At 45.0% G+C, this 20,085-nt stretch overlaps 3 protein-coding genes across 3 annotated transcripts in view; 2 read left to right on the forward strand and 1 right to left on the reverse strand.

Moving 5' to 3' along the window:
• The window catches only part of LCORL (ligand dependent nuclear receptor corepressor like), a gene marked incomplete at its 3' end in the record, with an annotated part of 420,506 nt that overhangs the window by 166,472 nt on the left and 233,949 nt on the right, over positions 1–20,085 (forward strand). The gene's annotated exons all lie outside the window — the stretch shown is intronic.
• LOC308244456 (protein FAM184B-like) overlaps positions 9,586–20,085 on the forward strand; it is a 50,101-nt gene continuing 39,601 nt past the window's right edge. Inside the window, exon 1 of the mRNA XM_080660432.1 lies at positions 9,586–9,789. The gene's annotated coding sequence lies outside the window, so the exon portion shown is untranslated. The remainder of the gene's footprint in view (positions 9,790–20,085) is intronic.
• The window catches only part of LOC308244416 (ligand-dependent nuclear receptor corepressor-like protein), a 92,389-nt gene continuing 91,705 nt past the window's right edge, over positions 19,402–20,085 (reverse strand). Inside the window, exon 5 of the mRNA XM_080660380.1 lies at positions 19,402–19,543. Coding sequence (XP_080516506.1) covers positions 19,476–19,543 — 68 coding nt within the window. The 3' untranslated portion in view covers positions 19,402–19,475. The remainder of the gene's footprint in view (positions 19,544–20,085) is intronic.

A 20,085-nucleotide genomic window follows, 5' to 3' on the forward strand; every position in this document is an offset into this window, starting at 1 on the left:
AAGGAACAGTGTTGCAAAAAATTGACTATTCTCCACATTCAGTTCTCCCCCCAATTTACTCTGCCTAACTGAATAGACTCTAACTCTAGGTATCTAATGATTAATGGGGAGGACAGGGTAGGCTACTCTCTTTTCTTACCCAGCCTTCACAGCAGCCATTGTGGAAAAGGGGATGTTAGCTATTCCCAATAGTACCTTCCTACGCATATTCTTCTCTGACATTCATTTTTAGGAAGGTAGTTAAAATTGAATAACTTGACAAAAGAAAATGGTGGGAATATGATTTATCTCACGGCTTTTATGTGGATAGGTCTGCATATGGCATTAAACAGGCACCTGTTCTATAAGGAATATATTTACTGCATCTTGTCACCCAGACTTTAGTCAAGAGGAAATAAAATACATTCCAAAAGACCAAAGAGAAAGGATTATTAAGAGAGCATTTATGTTTTCTATACTAACTGCTAGTGGATTAAAGTATTTCAGTCTGTATGTTTCCTGGTACAGCACTTAATGCACTTTCCCATCCATTGCCAACTTTCCAGGATCACTTCTACCTGTAAAGAACCTTACTATGGAAAGTCTCAGCCTAATATAACCTGAAGTTAGAGTTTTTTAGTATCATTGTTTTCCTACATAGATTAGCTTTAGATCTATCTGAACAAGGAAGTATATGTACTCTGGTAAATGGGTCTTGCAGTGTTTATTTAGATGAGTCAAAATGTAGAAGTCAACATAAATAAAATGCATGAGACCGTTAGATCTTTTCACACCATAAAGACTGAAACCTGTGTATGATCCTGGTTGACGGCATCTAAAGGATTCAGAAAATAGATTGTTAAAGATTTATCTTATACCCCCTTATTTCAGTTTTGCTTTTTCCTATTCTCCATAACTAAGTGCTGTCTACAATGTGGCATCAAAACCTTAAAGCATTAATAGAATCACAAATTCTATAAATGTGTAGCAACTTTAGGAGAGAAGGATGTTTATAGCCTAATGGGTATTTCTGCCTTAGTTCTCTTAAAGAAAAAAAGGAGGGGATTGTAATAGGTAGAAAAAATGTTTTGTTGGTGGAAAATGATTGAACTGAAACTGTATCACACTGTTAGTGTAACTGAATGTATCAGAAACTGTTCCTATGTAGATGTTTTCTGTGAAACTGGTTTTTAAAATGTTACAACCTGTTTTTTAAGGGGAGGTGGGAAAGATAGGGAAATCAAAAAATTAAAATATATTGATGTTTATGTAACTATAACATGTTCCTTTTTCTCTGTGTGTGTGTGTGTGCGTTGCGTGTGTGCGTGTATGTGTAAAAATGCCTTGCTCATAAACACATTTTTGCTGTTCACTCCTAAAGGAAGCCTTTCCCCAACTTTGCAGCTGAATAAACCAACAGCTTTGTACATGCTGAACAGAGTATGGTCATTTATTCTCAACAAATGCAATAGATCCTGCTGTGCTTAAGGCATATTCAGCATTCACTAAGTGCTAAGTAAAATCAGTAGATGTAGTGCCTGTGTCTATACAGTGTCTCTGATAGGAGGTGACTTGGCAACTCTAGAAAAGAAACATACTTGAAGAAGATAATGTGAGATGTCATGACCCACATTTGAACCCATTTGTTTACACATTAAGTAATCCCAGGTTGCACAGAAGGATAGGCACCTGAATAAGCCTTAATCCTTCACTTCTTTGTGTGTGTCATGGATGCGGGGGTAGGGGTGAATTTACCACTTTCATGCTTACCCTACATGGGCCTTTGGTCAAGTGCAATCACCATAATTAGGATACAGAAGGCACATTTATTCTCTATAGAAATACTTATCAAAGGACTAAGGAAACAGGATTTCTAAACCAATGGACATTAATGTTAAAGGTATTCTCTCACAGAACAGATAGGCAGCCTCCTTTTTGTTGACGTCCAAATACCTTGAGCCCAGAAGACCACATCATGTATTTTAAACCCATCAGCTTCCTAAGAAAAAATCATCAGTGCATTGCAGGAGGAGGACAGATGTTAGGTCAGCTTTGGGGGGGTTATCCTTCGGAGTTCCTATCACAACTATCTACCTAAAAAACTGCTCTGATGAAAACAGTGTTAATATTAGAGTAGATTGTTAGAGCAATTTATGGACCTTAGAAGTCACTTGGGTTATTTTCTTATTGATACATAAATACTTTATTTTTTATTGTCTTTATTGTTGAAAGTATTACATGTGTCTCCTTTTTCCCCCATTTACCCCTTCTAGCCCACCCCAGGCCTTCACCACACTATTGTCTGTGTCCATGGGTTATACATATATGCATAATACTCCTACATCTATAATAAATTATTATCTGATTTTTTGCTCCAATGTTAGAGAACTCATTATCTTTGGGGCAGCCTGTTAGTTTTAAATATCTCTAGTTAGAAATTTAGTAATTCATCTAATGTTAGGGATTATAATCCAGATACTGGGAGTGCAAAATTAAATAAGATACTATATACATAAGAGATTAATTTTAAAATATATTGAGTCAAGATAAATTACCCCAAATCTTTTGGCTATTGATCCTATTTCTGTTCTCTGATCATATTAAATAAGCTTAATCCTTACACTGGCCCTTAAATATTTTAAAGTAGGGTAGCCATCCAAAATGTATAAATTCATGTGGAAGGTACACTCCAACAATTAAGCCCCACAAGGGAAAATCAGCTAAGGATATAAAGTAAATCGATATTTTACACAGATTTAAGTTGTGTATGCTAAGTTCACAAGACAATGACATACAAAGGTCAGGCCAGAAGTATTTTGCTCATATGGCTTTAAGTATTGAAGATACCATGCTGGGATATCTATATATATAGAGAGAGAGATCCAGAAAGTGGGTAACTTCTCACTTCATGAGACAACTTTGTGCAAGCCACCAGCATGAGTCCACCAATGAGCAATATCCATTAGACTGAGGGAAAATTGAGGGAGCTATACTAGGTGACAAACTACTAGGTATTTCTTCTGTGTCTACTTGCTGTTGTCAAAAGGGAAATCTCTGGTATTTCTGCCATTTTAAAAAAAGTTTAGTTAATGGCTTTGTGTATGAGTGATCATTGTATACAATCTCCCATGTTCTTTCGACTGGTGGCAGCTGTGGGATTATATAAAAGTTTTGGAAGTGAACCAAGAAAATGGAAGGAAAAGGGTACCACAATGACCTGACACTTGCTAGCTACTCAGCACCTATGTTGTGAGAGCTGTGACAAATTCTTTTCAGTGAGATAATGGGCAAGGATGGCCTGATTTTTAAAGTGGTGTGGTAGGCAGATAGTACAGAGTTGGTGCTTATAAACAGTCAGGTGTTAAAATGTTATCAACATTTGAGGGTTGAATGATAAAACAGTTGACTGGCGTTTGGGCAATTTACTAGCATTTGGGAAGACATAGATGACCCCAATACATGACATGAAATCCCTGGGATCATTTGGAAAGTGATGCCCTAGTCCCTGGAGTAGGACATAGTCAGTAATCATCTAGGAGACTCGGGATCCTGATCAGCCAAGCAAGATTAAAACTGAGTTTCCTAGTATACACAAAAAATCCAAGCTGGCAACGTGTCCAATTAGATTTCAACAGAAACCAGATGGAAGAGTCCTACATTTTGTAAATTAAGGATCTGGTAATGTCTTCTTATGTGAGGGAAATTATGTTTAGGTTAACTGCTAAACCCTTGATCAATGTTACCTTTCCAGACATAGCTTCAGCTGTGGAACCTGATGCTCCAATATATCAACTAGTGTTTTACAATGTATTAACTAGGCAATGGTCCATTGGGGAGGGGCAACTTCCTTTGGAAGGTCCCCAAACAATTGGAACACTCCAAGGGTATGGCCATGTTCCATCAAAAAAGACCCTGGATTGGCTTTATGATTGCACCCTGAGCAAGCAGAATGACTTGGTAAGGTGGCAAGAGTTCTGATGACACAATTTAGAGGCCAACCACAAGCCAGAGAATTAAATTTCTGTATTAACTGAAAGCATTAATGCACAGCCTATGCATTCTGTGAGTACTGAACCGCAAAGTGGGTTCTATGGTGTTGGCCCTGGCTACCTGCCTGGAAGTAATGTGGACTTTCCCAGTGACTTGAATGCTTTGGTTCAAATCCCAAATTCCTTCTGTGAATACAGCTTTTTTTCTTCTTTTTGAATGTTGGTCATGTCTGGTTATGACATGTTATTTCTTTAAATGTGTTGGGTTGACAGGTTTAGCAAATAAAGATGCAAGACACCCAAATAAATTTCAGTTTCAGATAAACAGTGAAATATGGGATATACTAGAAAAAAAGTAATTCATTTTCTGAAATTTAAATTTAACTAGCAGCCCTATACATGTACTCATAGCATTGGTACAGCTTGGGTTGGAGGCATGTAGCTGTTCCCACAGAACAGAATAGTTCTGCCCAAGTATTACTTTTTAATTCTAATACTTGATAAGTAGCACAGTTCTGGCAGCTCTTCTTCATTTCAGGAAAGGTCCACAAATTTGGATCACCTATCTCTTCCTTCCAGAGCCCCCAAAAGACACGAGGATTTGAAGCACAAAGTACCCTGAAAGGTGAGGTTGAGGAGCAGAGTTGGAAGCAAGGGGATTATTTGAAAAGTTTATTTGTGCCCTCCTTTTGTAGCCAGGTGACTGACTATACCTCTTTCTAGCCAAAGATTGGAGGCTTATTTCTGAAGAACTAAAGTTCCAGTTAGACTAAGAACTGGGACCTGGGGGAGAGTGGTAGTGAAGTCCTATCCTGGAAACAGGATGAGAATGTCTGTATTGTGAACATTATGAGCCATCAGTCCCTTTGTCCACCAGCTACATAATCTGGCAGCCAGGCTTATCCCCAGCCCTGTCCACCCAATCCAGAAAGATGAACAATTTAAAAAAAAAAAAAAAAAAAAAAAACCAACTGGCCACTTGATTATTTGTTGCAGTGAAATCCTGCTCATTCAGACACGGCTTTCAGTCACTTGAACTCACCATGAACTGATAGCTAAGAATCATTAGACATTTGAGGATACCTTCAACAATGAAAGATGAGTACCAAAACAAAAGAACCTGGCGGGGAGGGGGGGAACGGGAAATAGTGCGGAGAACATAAAACTCCCAAACAAGCTATAATATTCTCAGAAACTTAGGAGAATATATTGCATCCATGAAATAACAGGATGCTGTAAAAAAATTAAGAATCAGAAAATAAAAGTATTGGGAAAAATAAGGAAGCCAAAATTAAAAATTCAGTAGATGTGTTGGAAAATAAGTTGAAGAAATTTCTGAAAGTAGAATAAAAAGGCAGAGATGAAAAATAGGAAAATAAAAAATAAGATCGGAATGGGATGCAACATCTGATTAATAAGAGCCTCAAAATGAGAGAACAGAGAAAGGTGAAGAGAGAAAAAAAGATTTCCCCCAAAACAGGACATGAGTCTCCTAAACTAACAGGATTTACTGAGTGCCCCTCACAATGAATTAAAAAATACAAAAGCACATCATGATATTACAGGATCCCAGGGCTAAAGATCCTAAAGGTTTCCCAAGGGGAAAAACAAGGTTTACAGAAAAGGGTATTTTCAGAATGGCATTTAGACTTTTTTTTTTTTTTTTAATATATTTTATTGATATTTTACAGAGAGGAAGGGAGAGGGACAGAGAGCCAGAAACATCGGTGAGAGAGAAACATCGACCAGCTGCCTCCTGCACATCTCCCACTGGGGATGTGCCCGCAACCAAGGTACATGCCCTTGACCGGAATCGAACCCAGGAGGCCGACGCTCTGTCCACTGAGCCAAACCGGTTTAGGCGGCATTTAGACTTTTTGGTAGCAACACTGGATGTTAGAAGACTATGAAAGCAAGGCCTTCAAATTTAAAAATTCTGATCTAGAATTCTATATCCAGCCAATCCAACCAAGTATGGGGCTAAAATAAAGGTCAGACTTGCATGGTCTCAAAATTTTACCTTACCATGTACCCTTTCTTAGGAGGCCACTGGAGGATGTGCTTCACCAAAACAAAGGAGTAATCTAAGTTAGAAGGCATGGGATCCTGAAAACATAAGATCTCACAAAGGAATACAATGAAGGAAAAATCCCAGGATGACTACTGTGTCAAGTAAGTAGGATAGGGGTTTCAGGAAGTAGGTCTCTAGAAAACTTGGGACAAAGTGAGTATATGGAAAATGTAGAAAAGAATGAGACAGATATTGGGAAACTAGGGAAAAAGAAGATAATTACATAGGAAACTAGGTTAGTAATAAAATGAGACCATTAGAAGTATACCAAATACACATTTTTGGATGAGTGTCACTGTGTCATAAAAGTAAATCTGAAATTTTTATTTTTTAAATGTAATTATTACAGTTTTAGCAGTAAGATTTAGTAGACACTTTAAAATACAGATGTAGTGTTGTCAGCAAATTGATCCTTCAGGCATCACACCACAATTGCAAAAGGTCCTCACTTTCCAGTAAGGTGTGCACTGCAGAAATTTTTTTCAGAAAATAAATATTATTTAATGATTTATTTTGTGAAAGAAACTGTCCCTTGCTTAGGCAAGTCTCAAAATTTATTATTTATAAAAATGATCCATAATCTACAGCAGTCATTTCAACAAGTTTTTCATTTTGATTTTACCTTTGTGGGCTCAAAAGCATAATGAATTATCTACGACTTTAAAAATAATATTTTGAAATTTTGTAGTTTTTTATCTTCCATACTATTTTTGCCATCAAAATATAGTTAAATCCAGTGACAGATCCATAATATATTCCTACGCAGCACTTTAGGTTTTTTTCCTGTTTTATGTTTGAGGTTTTTTCTATACTTTGTTTATATTATTACTAGAGGCCCAGTGCACAAAATTCATGCACTCGGGAAGAGGATGTCCCTCAGCCTGGATTGCGAGAGAGCGCAAGCCAGGCTGAGGGACCCCACGGGTGCATGAGCGGGGCTGAGGAGGGATGTGGGAGGCTGGCCAGCCAGGGAGGGACTGCGGGAGGGATCCAGGGCGTGTCCAACCCGTCTCGCTCAGTCCCAATCAGCCAGACCCCAGCAGCAAGCTAACCTACTGATCAAAGTGTCTGCCCCTGGTGTTCAGTGCAGGTCATAGCGAGTGGTTGAGCAGTCTTAGCATATCATTAGCATATTACGCCTTGATTGGTTGAACGGACAACCAGACAACCAGACACTTAGCATATTAGGCTTTTATTATATACTAGAGGCCCGATGCACAAAAATTCGTGCAAGAGTAGTCCTTCCTTCCCCCAGCTGCCGGGACCCGGGCTACTGGCACCGGCTTTCCTCCGGCACCTGGGATCTGGGCTTCCCTCCTCTGGCCACCAACAGGCACCCGGGACCTGGGCTGGCTTCCCTCTGGCCACCCGCAGGCACATGGACCCGGGCTTGCTTCCTCCAGGATGCCCACAGGCATTCGGGAATGGGGCTGGGTTCCCCCTGACCCCGGCTTCATCAGGAAGGACATCCGGAATGATGTCCAGAAGATGTCTGGTCTAATTAGCATATTACCCTTTTATTATTACAGAGGCTTATGTATTCTTGGAATGAATTTTGATTTAATTGCACGTGATTGTGTGGTGATGTGTTTTTTTCTTTGTCATCAAGTCCATTAAGGAGCCCTAGATGGTTGGCTCAGTGGATAGAGCATCAGCCAGCAGACTGAAGAGTCCCCGGTTTGATTTCAGTCAAGGACATGTACCTTGGTTGCAGGTTCCCCAGCCCTGGTTGGGGTGGGTGCAGGAGGCAACTAATCTTTCTCACATCAATGTTTCTCTCTTCTCTCCCTCTCCCTTCTACTCTCTCTAAAAAATCAATGGAAAAATATCCTTGGGTGAGGATTAACAACAACAAAAATCCATTAAGGAAACCATGCCAGACCAATTTGTCCATCTGCCCTTTTTTTAAGTAAGGAATAATAAACCTACAGTGAAGTACATAAAGTGCGCTAATCCTAAGTGTATGTGATGGTTTCACATATGGACACATATCACGATGTATACACTGAAATCAAAGAACAAAAAGTTTCTTTTTCACTAGCGCCCTTTCCCAGTCTGTACCTACCCCAGAAATAGCCACTCTTCTCTTAAATAGCTATCAGTTGTGCTTGTTCTCGACTTCATATGAATGAGATCATGCATTGTTTTATGCTTAGCTTTTCATCAATAACATGTGATTCATCCAGGTGTTTGCATGTATCAGTGGTCCATGTTGTTATTACTGTTGACTATTCCATTGTGCGAATATGCCGTAATTCATTTATCTATTCACCTGTTGATAGCATTCGAGTTCTTTCCAATTTTTGGTTATACATAAAGCTGCAATAAGTATTCTTATACCTGTGTGTTTGGTGGGTATGTGTACCCATTCCCCATTGGGTATAATACCTAGGAGTCAAATTGCCGTGTCATAACGTAGATTATAAAGCAAAAACATGGAGGGACATGACGAGGCTTGGTGGGGTGTTGTCACTTCCCTAAAAGCCCACGGTTTGAAACCAGAGAAAGCGAGCCACAAAGACATTGGGCCCCCTCCCCTCTCCACTCACCAAACAAATTCCTAATCCAGGATCTGGACGAGTCACTTCACTCTCGCTGGGCCTGATCCCTTAGGCTTTCAGCTCCATCTGTTATGCAATTGCTCCATTCCTCCTCACCTCCTCCTTCCCCACCGCCCTTCCCACCTTTCCATTTCCTGTCTCTGCTGTCTCTGCGCTCCTCCTGCCCCCCCCCCCCCCCCGCCCCGCACTGTGCGTCCCCGTTTCAGTCACCAGCTCCTCTGCCGCCCCTTTGCCTTCTTCCCTTTGGTGATCCCTGGCAATCCTCCCGCAACGCCCCAGCTCCTCCCCAAGATGGGGGTGGTGGGGACTCGCATTTGCAGCCCCTGTGGGGGCCACACTGTGCACCCTGGCCCCCCGCGCTTGCTCTCCTCCCAGATATTCGCTCTCACCTCCCTGCCCCTCTCTGGGCATCCCGCCCCCCACCTCCGCCCTCAGACCAGGGTCCAAGGCCCCAAAGCCGCTGGCTGAGTAAGCTGGGGAAGGTGCCAGGGTCCTCGTCACCCCATTCACCCAGCAGCACATCGTCAGGGGCTCCTCCCTAACCTTGCGCCGAGGCTGGGGCCGGCTCTTCTCCCTTCTTAGCCAGGGATGCCCACCACGGGCGGGGGCCGCCCCACTGAGTCTAGAGCCGGGAACCACCCATGTGCCCGAAAGCGCCGCGCGTCGCCAGCGCAAACATCTCCAAGGCCAGTGTCTCCCGGTCGCATCAGCTCTACCATTGCCAGCCAAACCCGCACGGGCCGGGAGCAGCTCGCAGATGGCGAGCGACACGTGCGGGTCCTCGGCGCCTCGCCGCAGGGTGCGGGTACCCACAGAGCCGGCAGGCCGGAGAGAGCGCGGGAGGAGGGAGAGTGGGCGCGCGGTTGGCTGGCAGGCTGCCACGCGGCGGTGCGGGGGCCACGCGGTGGTGCGGGCCGCTGGGCTGCAGTGCCACCTCTCCCGATAAACCCCACACACGCTCACACGCCCGCGCGCGCACACGTGCACACCGTGGGCCGCGAGCACACGAGCGGGGGCCGGGTGCACTGGACGCGTTTCCGCGATGGCTTCTGCGGTCAACAGCAAAATCCATGCACCCGGGACTGGCCCGGGCTCCAAAGCCGATGCCCACGGGGGCGCCGGCTGGAGAATGGACTGCGACCCCGAGATGCACGTGAAAATGTGCAAGAAGATAGCCCAGCTCACCAAGGTAAGGTGAACCGCTGCCGGCAGGCTGGCTGCGCTCCAGGGCTTCCCCTGGTCCGCAGGGAGTGCGGACGCGCCCAGGGGAGCACCAGGCCTAATCCAGGTTGAAACTTTGTCTCGGAGGCCACCCTGGAAGGGAAGCGGTCCTAAATGTTGGTGACTTGACCTTCTGGAGGCACCAACCTAAAGCAGGTGCGAGACAGGTTCCTTGGCAAGGAAACTCCTACAGCCTGCGCGCTGAGCAGGTGGTCTGCTCCCAAGGTGGGGATGCGAATCCAGTTGAATCAGTGCTGGTGTGTGTGTGTGTGTGTGTGTGTGTGTGTGTGTGTGTGTGTGTGTGTGTGTTGATTCATTATTTTTTTTTCATACAACCAATATTTGATTCGTTTGTTGAGTGCCAGTAGCTTGCGTGGCGCCGTAACTAAACCTGGAAGGCAGCCCAGGGGACTTACTATCAAACGGGGTGCGGACCTGTGTGGGAGCAAAAATAAGGAAGTGCAGGATTCACCATTTAACTGTGGGAAGTCAGCCAGCCCACCTCCTCTCCTCACCCCAGGGCCCTGACTGACCTCCACGGACTGTGGTGCCTTCCTTAGAAGACCAGCAAGGAGACACCACTCTGCCCTGTAGTAACCCCTGTAGCTTCCCAATGAGGAGCTCCTTGTGGTGGGTCCCCCTGCTGTGCCCTGTGGGTAGATGAGCAACACCCCTCTCTGCCTTCTACCCAAGGCCCCGGAGCCTGGATGTAGTTGTTTCCCCTGGGGTTCCCTTTAGATCTCATCATAAACTCCGGTCCAGGTTCTGCCCTCTTCCCTGTTTCCCTCCCACTTCCCACACCCACTTTTTTGTAGGATTGCAGGCATTGTCCTTCCCATATTGCCAGGAGGGGGAGAGCACAGAGACCAGGAATTGGACAGTTAGCTGCCTTCTCTCCCCCACCCCCAACTCCCAGGTTAACTTCTCCACATTCTTACACACGTGCCTGTCTGTAAATAGTGATCTCTTTAGTCAAGGATGGAAAAGGGAGATGGAGATAGTCCTTGGAGGCCATGGCAGGTGCTTCTGGCACCACTGATCTAATCTACACTCATCAAGTAGTGATATCAACCCCCAAAGAGTATTGATTTTCCTTTTTTAATATATTTTTATTGATTTCAGAGAGGAAGGGAGAGGGAGAGAGGTAGAAACATCAATGATGAGAGAGAATCATTGATCGGCTGCCTCCTGCATGCCCCACACTGGAGACCGAGCCTGCAACCCGGGCATGTGCCCTTGACTGGAATCAAACCTGAGACCCTTCAGTCTGCAGGCTGATGCTCTGTCCACTGAGCCACACCAGCTAGGGCAGTATTGATATTCTTGATTCAAGGTGCTATAAACAGCATAAGGCTCCCTGGCCATCATGGCTTAGCTGGTTGGGCATCTTCCTGTGCCCTGAAAGGGTACCGGTTCCATTCCCAGTCAGGGGCACATGCGGGTGGATCCCCACTGGGGCGTGTGCTGGAGGCGGCAGGTCCATGTTTCACTCTGGCAGTGATGTTTCTAGCTCTCTCTCTCTCCCTTCCTCTCTGAAATCAAAAATGTATTTTTTTAAATTAAATAATCTTTTTAAAAAAGTGTGAGCCATCATCTCTAAAATATTTTTGGAGAAAGAAGGTTGGATTAAAAACTAAAAGACACAGGAGGGGCGTCAATCGGGGAAAAAGGAGACATATGTAAAACTTTAGACAATAAAAACACTAAAAGACACTACTCTATAATCAGTTGCTAAATTGGACATTTCAAATGATCAGTTCTATAGAAGTAGAAACAAAGTCGCTATGGTAAGAACAGTTCAGAGAGGTTTTGTGGGAGAAGTGAACCTTGAATTTAGTGAATTTAGGGAATGCATACTATGTGCTGAGTACTGATGGCATAAAACTGAGTAAGACAGGGCCCTATCCTTATGGTATGACAAACACATAAACAGAGCATTTGAATATAATGCAATCAGTTCACTCATTAATATTTATGGCACACCTACTATGTGCCAAGCACTGAAGATATGACAGTGAAGAAAACAGGTATGGTCCCTAGCATGTAGGAGGCAGCATGTCTCAAAGTATGTTCTGCCTTGAAAATCACAGTTGATTCTTCCTCTGTTGTGCCTCTTTTAACCATTTTCATGCTAATTGTTTAGATTAGACATGTTTGATACTGTTATTGAAACACCACCTTTCTTTTGGCTACTGATTACTTATCGAGTATTTTTCATCTCTTCATATTTAATCTTTCTATAAGTTTTATTTTACTTGTATCTCTGATAGGTGATAAAGGTTGAAAACCGCTGGTATATAGTATAGCCCTTAAAATAAGAAACTCCTTAATTTATTCATGATACTTTGCACATGGTAAACAGCTAATACATGTTTACCACGTGCAAGTAAATAAATACCAGGACACACATTAAATCCACCTGGAGAGCTTTGGAAAGCACACGAGTGAGACAGCAACTACACTTAATGCCTGATCCCAGACTGGATTCTGTCCTAGATGGAAAAATGCTACCGGTCAACTGAGAAATTGGAATATGATGAGAGAGAAAATACAAGTGTTTGTGTCCATGTTAAACTTCCTGGCATTGACAACTATATTGTGGCTATGTAAGAAAATGTCTTTTTTTTTTTTAATTCTCACCCAAATTTTTCCATTGATTTTTAGAGAGAGTGGAAGAGAGAGGGAAAGACAGAAATTTCGATGTGAGAGAAACACGATTGGTTGCCTCCTTCACTCGTCCTAACCAGGGCCCAGACCTGGGAGGAACCTGCAACTGAGGTACGTGCCCTTGACCGGAATCGAACCCGGGACCCTTCAGTCTGCAGGCCAATGCTCTATCCCAGTGGTCGTCAAACAGCGGCTCGCGAGCCACATGTGGCTCTTTGGCCCCTTGAGTGTGGCTCTTCCACAAAATACCACGGCCTGGGCGAGTCTATTTTGAAGAAGTGGCATTAGAAGAAGTTTATGTTTAAAAAATTTGGCTCTCAGAAGAAATTTCAATCGTTGTACTGTGGATATTTGGCTCTGTTGACTAATGAGTTTGCCAACCACTGCTCTAGACCTTCACCACGGGCTTCGTCCTTCTCAGACCCCTACTGGGGTGTACTACTCCGATAACTGTCAGTCAACTCGGGAGCAGTTTTAACAGGGATTAAAACCAGTGAATTCAAACCTTTGGGTGGAGCTGAGGCAACTATGCGTTTTCAAAACTCCACTGGTGACTGTGACTTTAACCGAAAACTCTTGTCGCAGGCCCCTGGCCCCTGCGTGGTGTGTGTGATAGGTCCTGGTCCATCACCCCCCTGGTAGCTGGGAGACTGTGTGTTTGTCTTATTTCCCCTACTTTTCTAGAAGTTCTGTAGGCCTGTTCTGCTCACATGTTATTAAACACAAATGGCTAGGTCCACCTGCAGCATTTGTCATTCAGTCAGTCAAGGGTGGGGCCTGAGAATTTGCATTCTAAACAAGTGCAGGTGATGCTGTGGACCCAGTCTGAGAAAGCCAAATTGGGACCTGCCCTGGGCCTTGTGGCTCAGTTGCTGGGACCATCAGCCCTTGCTGAAAGCTCCCAGTGGGTTCCATTCCAAGTCAGGGCACATTTCCAGGTTGCAAGTTCAATCCCCAGTCGGGGTGGGTGTGGGAGGCAACTGATCAGTGTTTCTCTCTCACATTGATGTTTCTCTCTCTCTCCCTCTCCCTTCCTCTCTCTCTCTAAAAATTCAATAAAAAATCTTTTTTAAAAAAATCAATAGAGCCCTAGCTGGTTTGGCTCAGTGTATAGAGCGCCGGCCTATGGACTGAAGGGTCCCAGGTTTGATTCCAGTCAAAGGCACATGCCTGGGTTGTGGGCTTGATCCCCAGTTGGGGGCGTGCAAGAGGCAGCCAATTGATGATTCTCTCTTATCATTGATGTTTCTATCTCTCTCTCTGTCTCCTTTCCTCTCTGAATTCAATAAAATACGTTTAAAAAAATAAAACTTAAAAATAAAATAGAAACATATCCTTGGGTGAGAATTAAGAACAAAGAAAAGATAATCTGGATTCCATTTTGCCTTCCTCATTTCTGAACTTTTAAGGGCTTCTCACATAGCACCCTGTTCCCATTAACATTCAATAACATGAGCTGGATTTATTTGAACTGTTAAAGCCTTGAGGACAAGGACCTCACCTTGTACCTTATTTATATATCTTAGCACCTCCCTTAGTGCCAGGAAACAGGGAGGTGCCATTAGCAGACATATTAAATGCTGGGTGGGCCAGCAAAGTTGCATCTATAAGGATGCTAACAAGTTGCTGGGTGCCAGTACATCACAGCAAATGCCCAGGGATGATGCCGAAATCGCAGAACCCACCTTAAGAGAAGTACTCCATGTGGTTCCATGAGCCAATCCCAGATGGAGGTGTCACTCCTTGTGGAGTAACGAGATGAGCAGTAAAGTATTTTGTGAAGGAGGGCACCACCGGTTAACCAGAAAGCTTCTGTCTTGCTGGGTTTCGGGGCAGAGCTGTATTACTCCAAGCAATAAAAGAAAGAGTAAGGCCGGCATGGCTCAGTGGTTGAGCGTAGACCTATGAACCAGGAGGTCACCTTCGATTCCCGGTCAGGGCTCATGCCCAGGTTGCAGGCCTCATCCCCAGTGTGGGGCATGCAGGAAGCAGCCGATCAGTGATTCTCTCTCATCATTGATGTTTCTACCTCTCCCTCCCTTCCTCTCTGAAATCAATAAAAATATATTGAAAAGACAGAAAGGAAGAGTATGGTGCAGGGTATGTAGCGCTCTTCATGCTACACCCCCTCCCCCAACGTCCTCCGTGCATGCTCCTACTGGGCTGTCATCCACAAATGCTTCCGGTATCCCAGTCCGAGTGAAACCATCAGCAGAGTGCACAGCTGGGCCAAGACACTGGGCAAACCGAGCGGCTAGCACCGGTCGCCCCACAGACCTGCAGGGGGCCAGTGCCTGTTAAGAAACTGGAGTGTGAGGGGAGGAGACATGCTGTGGGAGGTCAATCTGTCTTTTAAAATTTGTCCACATCACAACTGCAGTTAAGCCAAACCAGTTCCAAGAAGTGAAAAAGAACCTGCTTCTGGGTTTTGTTCATTCTCCTGCCAGGATAGTCTGCCCTTGAGAAGCTTGCCCCTCAAACATCTGCCATCCCTTGCTCTTGCAAGCTCGTTCATGGCATTTTCCCAGAGACCCAGAAATAGCAAATTCCATTAAAAGGCTTATCATTAAATACAATGCAGGTCTTTATGCGGGAAGGATGGCCTCTGAATAAAAAGTCCATTAGAGCCGTGGGCTGGAAAAATGGGTCAACTTTCTCCTAAAGGAGAAATTAATACAGCAGGAAGGCCAGCGACACTGCCGCCGTTCATCTTGCAAAGCTTTCCACCTCGGGCTGCCAGAGTGTGTCCGTCCCGACTTGCTATTCCTGTCCCAGCCCCTGGAGCAGGGCCCGTTTGTCCTGAGGAAGCCTATCAAGTTGTCTGGCGACAGCCTCAATAAAAATGAGGAGATCAGAGCTGAGTCTAGGGTTGTGTTTGCTCTGTATCAAATGGCCAACGCCCATGGAGACCCATTGCTGGAGGAGCTGGGCATGGGGTCAGCTTACCCTGCGTCTCCCAGACTGTGCGGGGGAGCAGCTGCTTGAACATAACTGGGGTTCTGTTAAGAAGGAAGAAGGAAGGCCTGGCCGGCATGGCTCAGAGGTTGAGCATTGACCTATGAACCAGGAAGTCACGGTTTGATTTCCGGTCAGGGCACATACCTGGGTTGTGGGCTCGATCTCCAGTGTGGATGTGCAGGAGGCAGCCAATCAGTGATTCTCTCTGAAATATTGATGTTTCTATATTTCTCTCCCTCTCCCTTTCTCTCTGAAATCAATCAAAATACTTTTTAAAAAAAGAAAAAGAAAAAGGGAAGGAAGAGCTGTTGGATAATTGTGGGAGACAGAATAACAAACAGAATGTCCACAACCTAATCTGCTTCTTGGGTATGAATCTGTTCCCAGTGCCATCTGTTGCTGACTATGAAGGAAGAATCCAAAAGTACATTTTTTTTAATGCAAAAAAAAGATTTAGTTGTACACACACCAACAAAGGAAAGCAGTCTTCGTCAAATGGAGACAATTAAAGTTCCTAAGTAGCTGATTTGGGGACCTACCACAATGGGAAGGCTTGCTTTGCTGCCTTCAGGTGTTGGGTCTATTTACCTAACACTTCCGCAGGCTTTTTCAACGGGTCTTCCTCCTCCCGGGCCTGTTTTTCTAATTCCTTATGACATACAAGGTGGCATTGCAGGTAGTTTATTTCATTCTTCTGTTCATGCAGGTACTTGGTTGGCAGAAGCTATGGTCTTCAGGTCTAGCAGGAGTTTGCTTAGCTGGTTCTCCAACTCCAGGACAGACTCTAGAGCTTGAATACTGGTTCCCCAGTTATCTCTCTCAGGCCTCTTAATCACCAGAAGGCAGATTTTACTCTCACATCCTCTTAGGTATCTTAGAAATTGCTTCCATGGTCCCTGTTCACTTCAGCTTGCTTTTCAAAGAATGTGGCAAAATGCGGACCATGTGAAAACAGGCCATAGATGGATAAGCATCCCTGATATGCAGCTCATAAGATGCCACGTGATTATTGGCAACCCTACACTCTTCAGAGAGGGGGTGCTTGGCTGCCATCTCAGCTTCAGAGACAGAAGGCATACACAGTCCAAAAATGCATTTTGATGGGGACAGAAGGAGCACAAGATGGCTCTCGGCTCTGCAGTGGCCTGGGGAAAAGATCCACAAAGGAATGAAGATGGAGAAGGTGGGAAATGGCTGGTGGAAGGTGGACCCGTCCTCAACACAGCAGCTGAGTGATCTTTAGAAAATGGGGATCAGATCATGTTGCCCTGCTCAGAGTTCTCTAGGGCTTCCTGCCGGAAGCTAATCCCAACAGGTCATAAATGCAAGAAGTTCATCAAAAGGTTGGTGGACCTTGAGCCTTCAGCAAGGGCTGGAAAATACACATTACTGCCTGTTGGAAATGGCTAAGGGCATTTCCCCAACCCTGAAAAAGATGCATAAATGATTGCTTGCTGCCAGACAGCTGAGGGGATTTCAATCTACCTGTTATTGCCTCCTGCTGACCAAACACTTGAACAGCCGTCTGACAATGGATTCTGTATACTAAACCTTGCCTTTGATTTGTATATTTACTTTGCTTTAGGATAATTTGTGTTAATAAAAAGCAAGGGGTCCTGAGACAAGGAGGACTTGGTTCTTTTAGCTAAGTATTCTCTGGCTCCCCAAAATGCCTTCCAAAATTATGTTTCATCTCTAGACTTTTTAATAATTTACAGCAGCCCCTTTTCCAGATTCCTGAACCCTTCAAGATGCTGGATTAAGACCCCGCATTAGCTTCCCATTTCCCAGGGGTAAAAACTGAAGTTCTTCGATGACCTATGGGACCTCCATGACCTGGCCCCAACTCTCTCACTTCTGCTGCTCTCCCATTGCTCACTCTGACCCAGCCACACTGGCCTCCTTGCTGATCCAGGAACCGACCCCCCCCCCCCCCCCCCCCACACACACACACCTCTAGGACTCTTTCTCCTCTGCCTGGAGTGCTCTTCCCTTGGACGCCTCATCTTCACTCTTTCATTTTCATCAGACCTCATTCACACGTTAATTTCTCCATGAAGCCTTCCTTCAGCACCCGCCCCATGTAAAATGCTAACTCCACCCCTAAACATTCCTTCTTTGCTTTATTCTTTTATTTAGCACTTATCACTACCTAACAAATCGTTTATTTTACTTATTTCACATGCTGATTGTCTGACTCACCAGAATGCTAAGCTTCGCGGGCACAAGGATTTGGGTCTGTGTTTAGCATGCTGGTACCCTCACTACCGTGAACCGTGCCTGGCATATCGCAGGCTCTTCCAAATATTCTCTAAATGAGTGAATGAAAGGGGAATGTATGCATAAGGAGAGAGATACACTGAGTGGCCAGATTATTATGATCTTTGAATGCATAATAATCTGGCCACTCAGTGTGTGTGTGTGTGTGTGTGTGTGTGTGTGTGTGTGTGTATATATATATATATATATATATATATATATATATATATATATATATATATATTAGAGCAGGGGTCCTCAAACTACAGCCCGCGGGCCATATGCGGCCCACCGAGGACATTTATCCAGCCCGCCGGGTGCCGCTGCCTGTCCTGCTTAGCAGCCGACTCATCCCGGGCTCACAGTGCGCATAGGCATTTGTTCATAGTTTTTTTTTAAAAACTATAGTCCGGCCCTCCAACGGTCTGAGGGACAGTGAACTGGCCCCCTGTTTAAAAAGTTTGAGGACCCCTGTATTAGAGGCTCAGTGCATAAATTCATGCATGGGTGGGGTCCGGCAAGCCTGGCCAGGGGGAGGGGACATGGGCAGTTGGCCGCCCTGCCTGCTGATCGAACTCCTGGTCGAGGGGACAATTTGCATATTAGCCTTTTATTATATAGGATATACACTGAGTGGCCACATTATTATGCATTCAGTGATCATAATAACCTGGCCACTCAGTGTATTTCACTGCCTAAGAGCAATTTCTCCTTAAAAGAAATTGGTGGTGGGTATATATTTTTTAAGAAAAACCGTCAGTTGGCTGTTTGTTCCCCTAGCTGCAAAACTGCAGGGCAGGGGACAGCGTGGTTTCACAGCCGGCTGTGCGTGCGGAGTCAACAGTGGAGCCCACTTTGTTGGAAAAGAAACACATGATGTAAAACGTAGGTTTTATATCTGTGTTACAAAGCACCCAGGGGCCTGGCGGTTGGCTCCTGGTGACAGTTATCTTCTGTAACTATTAAATAAGGATCATCCTGAAACCACTCCCTCACCTCCCCAGGCAGCTTCCTGCAGCCACTCCTCCTGTCAGTCTGGTGTGACCTGACTGAGGCCTGCCTGGCAGCAGGGCGCCCTGGGAAGCAAGGTGTGTGTTATCTCAAGAAGTGAAGTGTGTGGACAATAGCCCAGCTGGGGGTCCTAAGAGCCACAGTGGAAAATTCTTAGCTACCCCCTAAATGTTCCCTGAACTAGAAATACCTACATATGCTTTATATACACAGGCATAATATCCATTTCCTATTGTCTTTGTGGTGTGGGCCATTAAACACATACCCAATTTGTTTACGACTGATCAGACATTTCTCTGTTGTGCCAAACACGGTGCAAGGTACAGGAGATACAAAAGTGAGCAAGACAAAACATGGACTTTTTATTATTTCACATCAGGCTCAGCTACGTACAACAGAAAAACCCAAACAAACGAAAGTGCGTTCTTCTCTTACGTGAAAGAGGTGCCCCGTTACCGGGTGGAGGATTCCTGTTTTCTATCTCTCTGCTCTGCTGTGCCAGCTGCAAGGCTTCCTCCTCAAGGTCACCCCGTGGTCCAAGAGAACTGCTGGCCATGGCACCCACTCTCCACTCTGCTGGGACAAGTGGGGGGGAAGAAGGGTACACCATCCCTCCCACTCAAGAAGGCCTTTTGGAGGCCCACAGAATACTCTTGCTAAGATTTTCTTAAGTAGAACCCAGCCACGTGGCCACAACCAGCGGCCAGAGACTCTAGAAAATGGAGTTTATTAGCAGGACATCAACGCAAAGTTGAGATTCTAGGGATAGGCAGCTTGTGGAGCAGAACGCCGTTCACTGGTTACCAATGCCAGGGAGGACTCACACTCTGTGGAGGAAAGCAAAGATCCTCACTCTACCAACTACCAGGTGTAAAAGTTCAAACACTTCTACCCACAAAGTCCTGTTGTTGGAGTTGCCAAGGAAAACACAGCTCAGTCAAGCACTGCATCGGACAGCCAATGCTTTAGTGAGAAAGATCAGCTCCAACAGTGTGTGTGGGTCTCCCGTCCAGCAAATGCTCCAGCAGCCAGCATGGCCATTGTGCAGCCAGAGAGGATCCCTTCCTCCTTCCCTCCCCCCTGGAATCGGGAATACTGACAGCCGGGAGCATGCCTGAGGGCCATGGACACACAGCTTCAGCAGAACTAAGGAGCACCCATGGATCCTAAACCTAAACCGGGAAAGACCTGTTTACACAGGTGAGAAACCCTGCCCAGGCTATGGGGGCCCTTGGTCTTTAGGTAAGGAGGTGTTCCAGGCCCGAGGCCCTTTCTTACGTGTCGAACAGGGATGGAAAGACTGCATGCATGAGACTGCCTTTCCAGCATGAGTGGTGTCTGCCACGGAACAGGATCTGGTGCCACAAGA

The sequence above is a fragment of the Plecotus auritus genome (assembly GCF_963455305.1).
Source record: "Plecotus auritus genome assembly, chromosome: 1".
NCBI lineage: Eukaryota > Metazoa > Chordata > Mammalia > Chiroptera > Vespertilionidae > Plecotus > Plecotus auritus.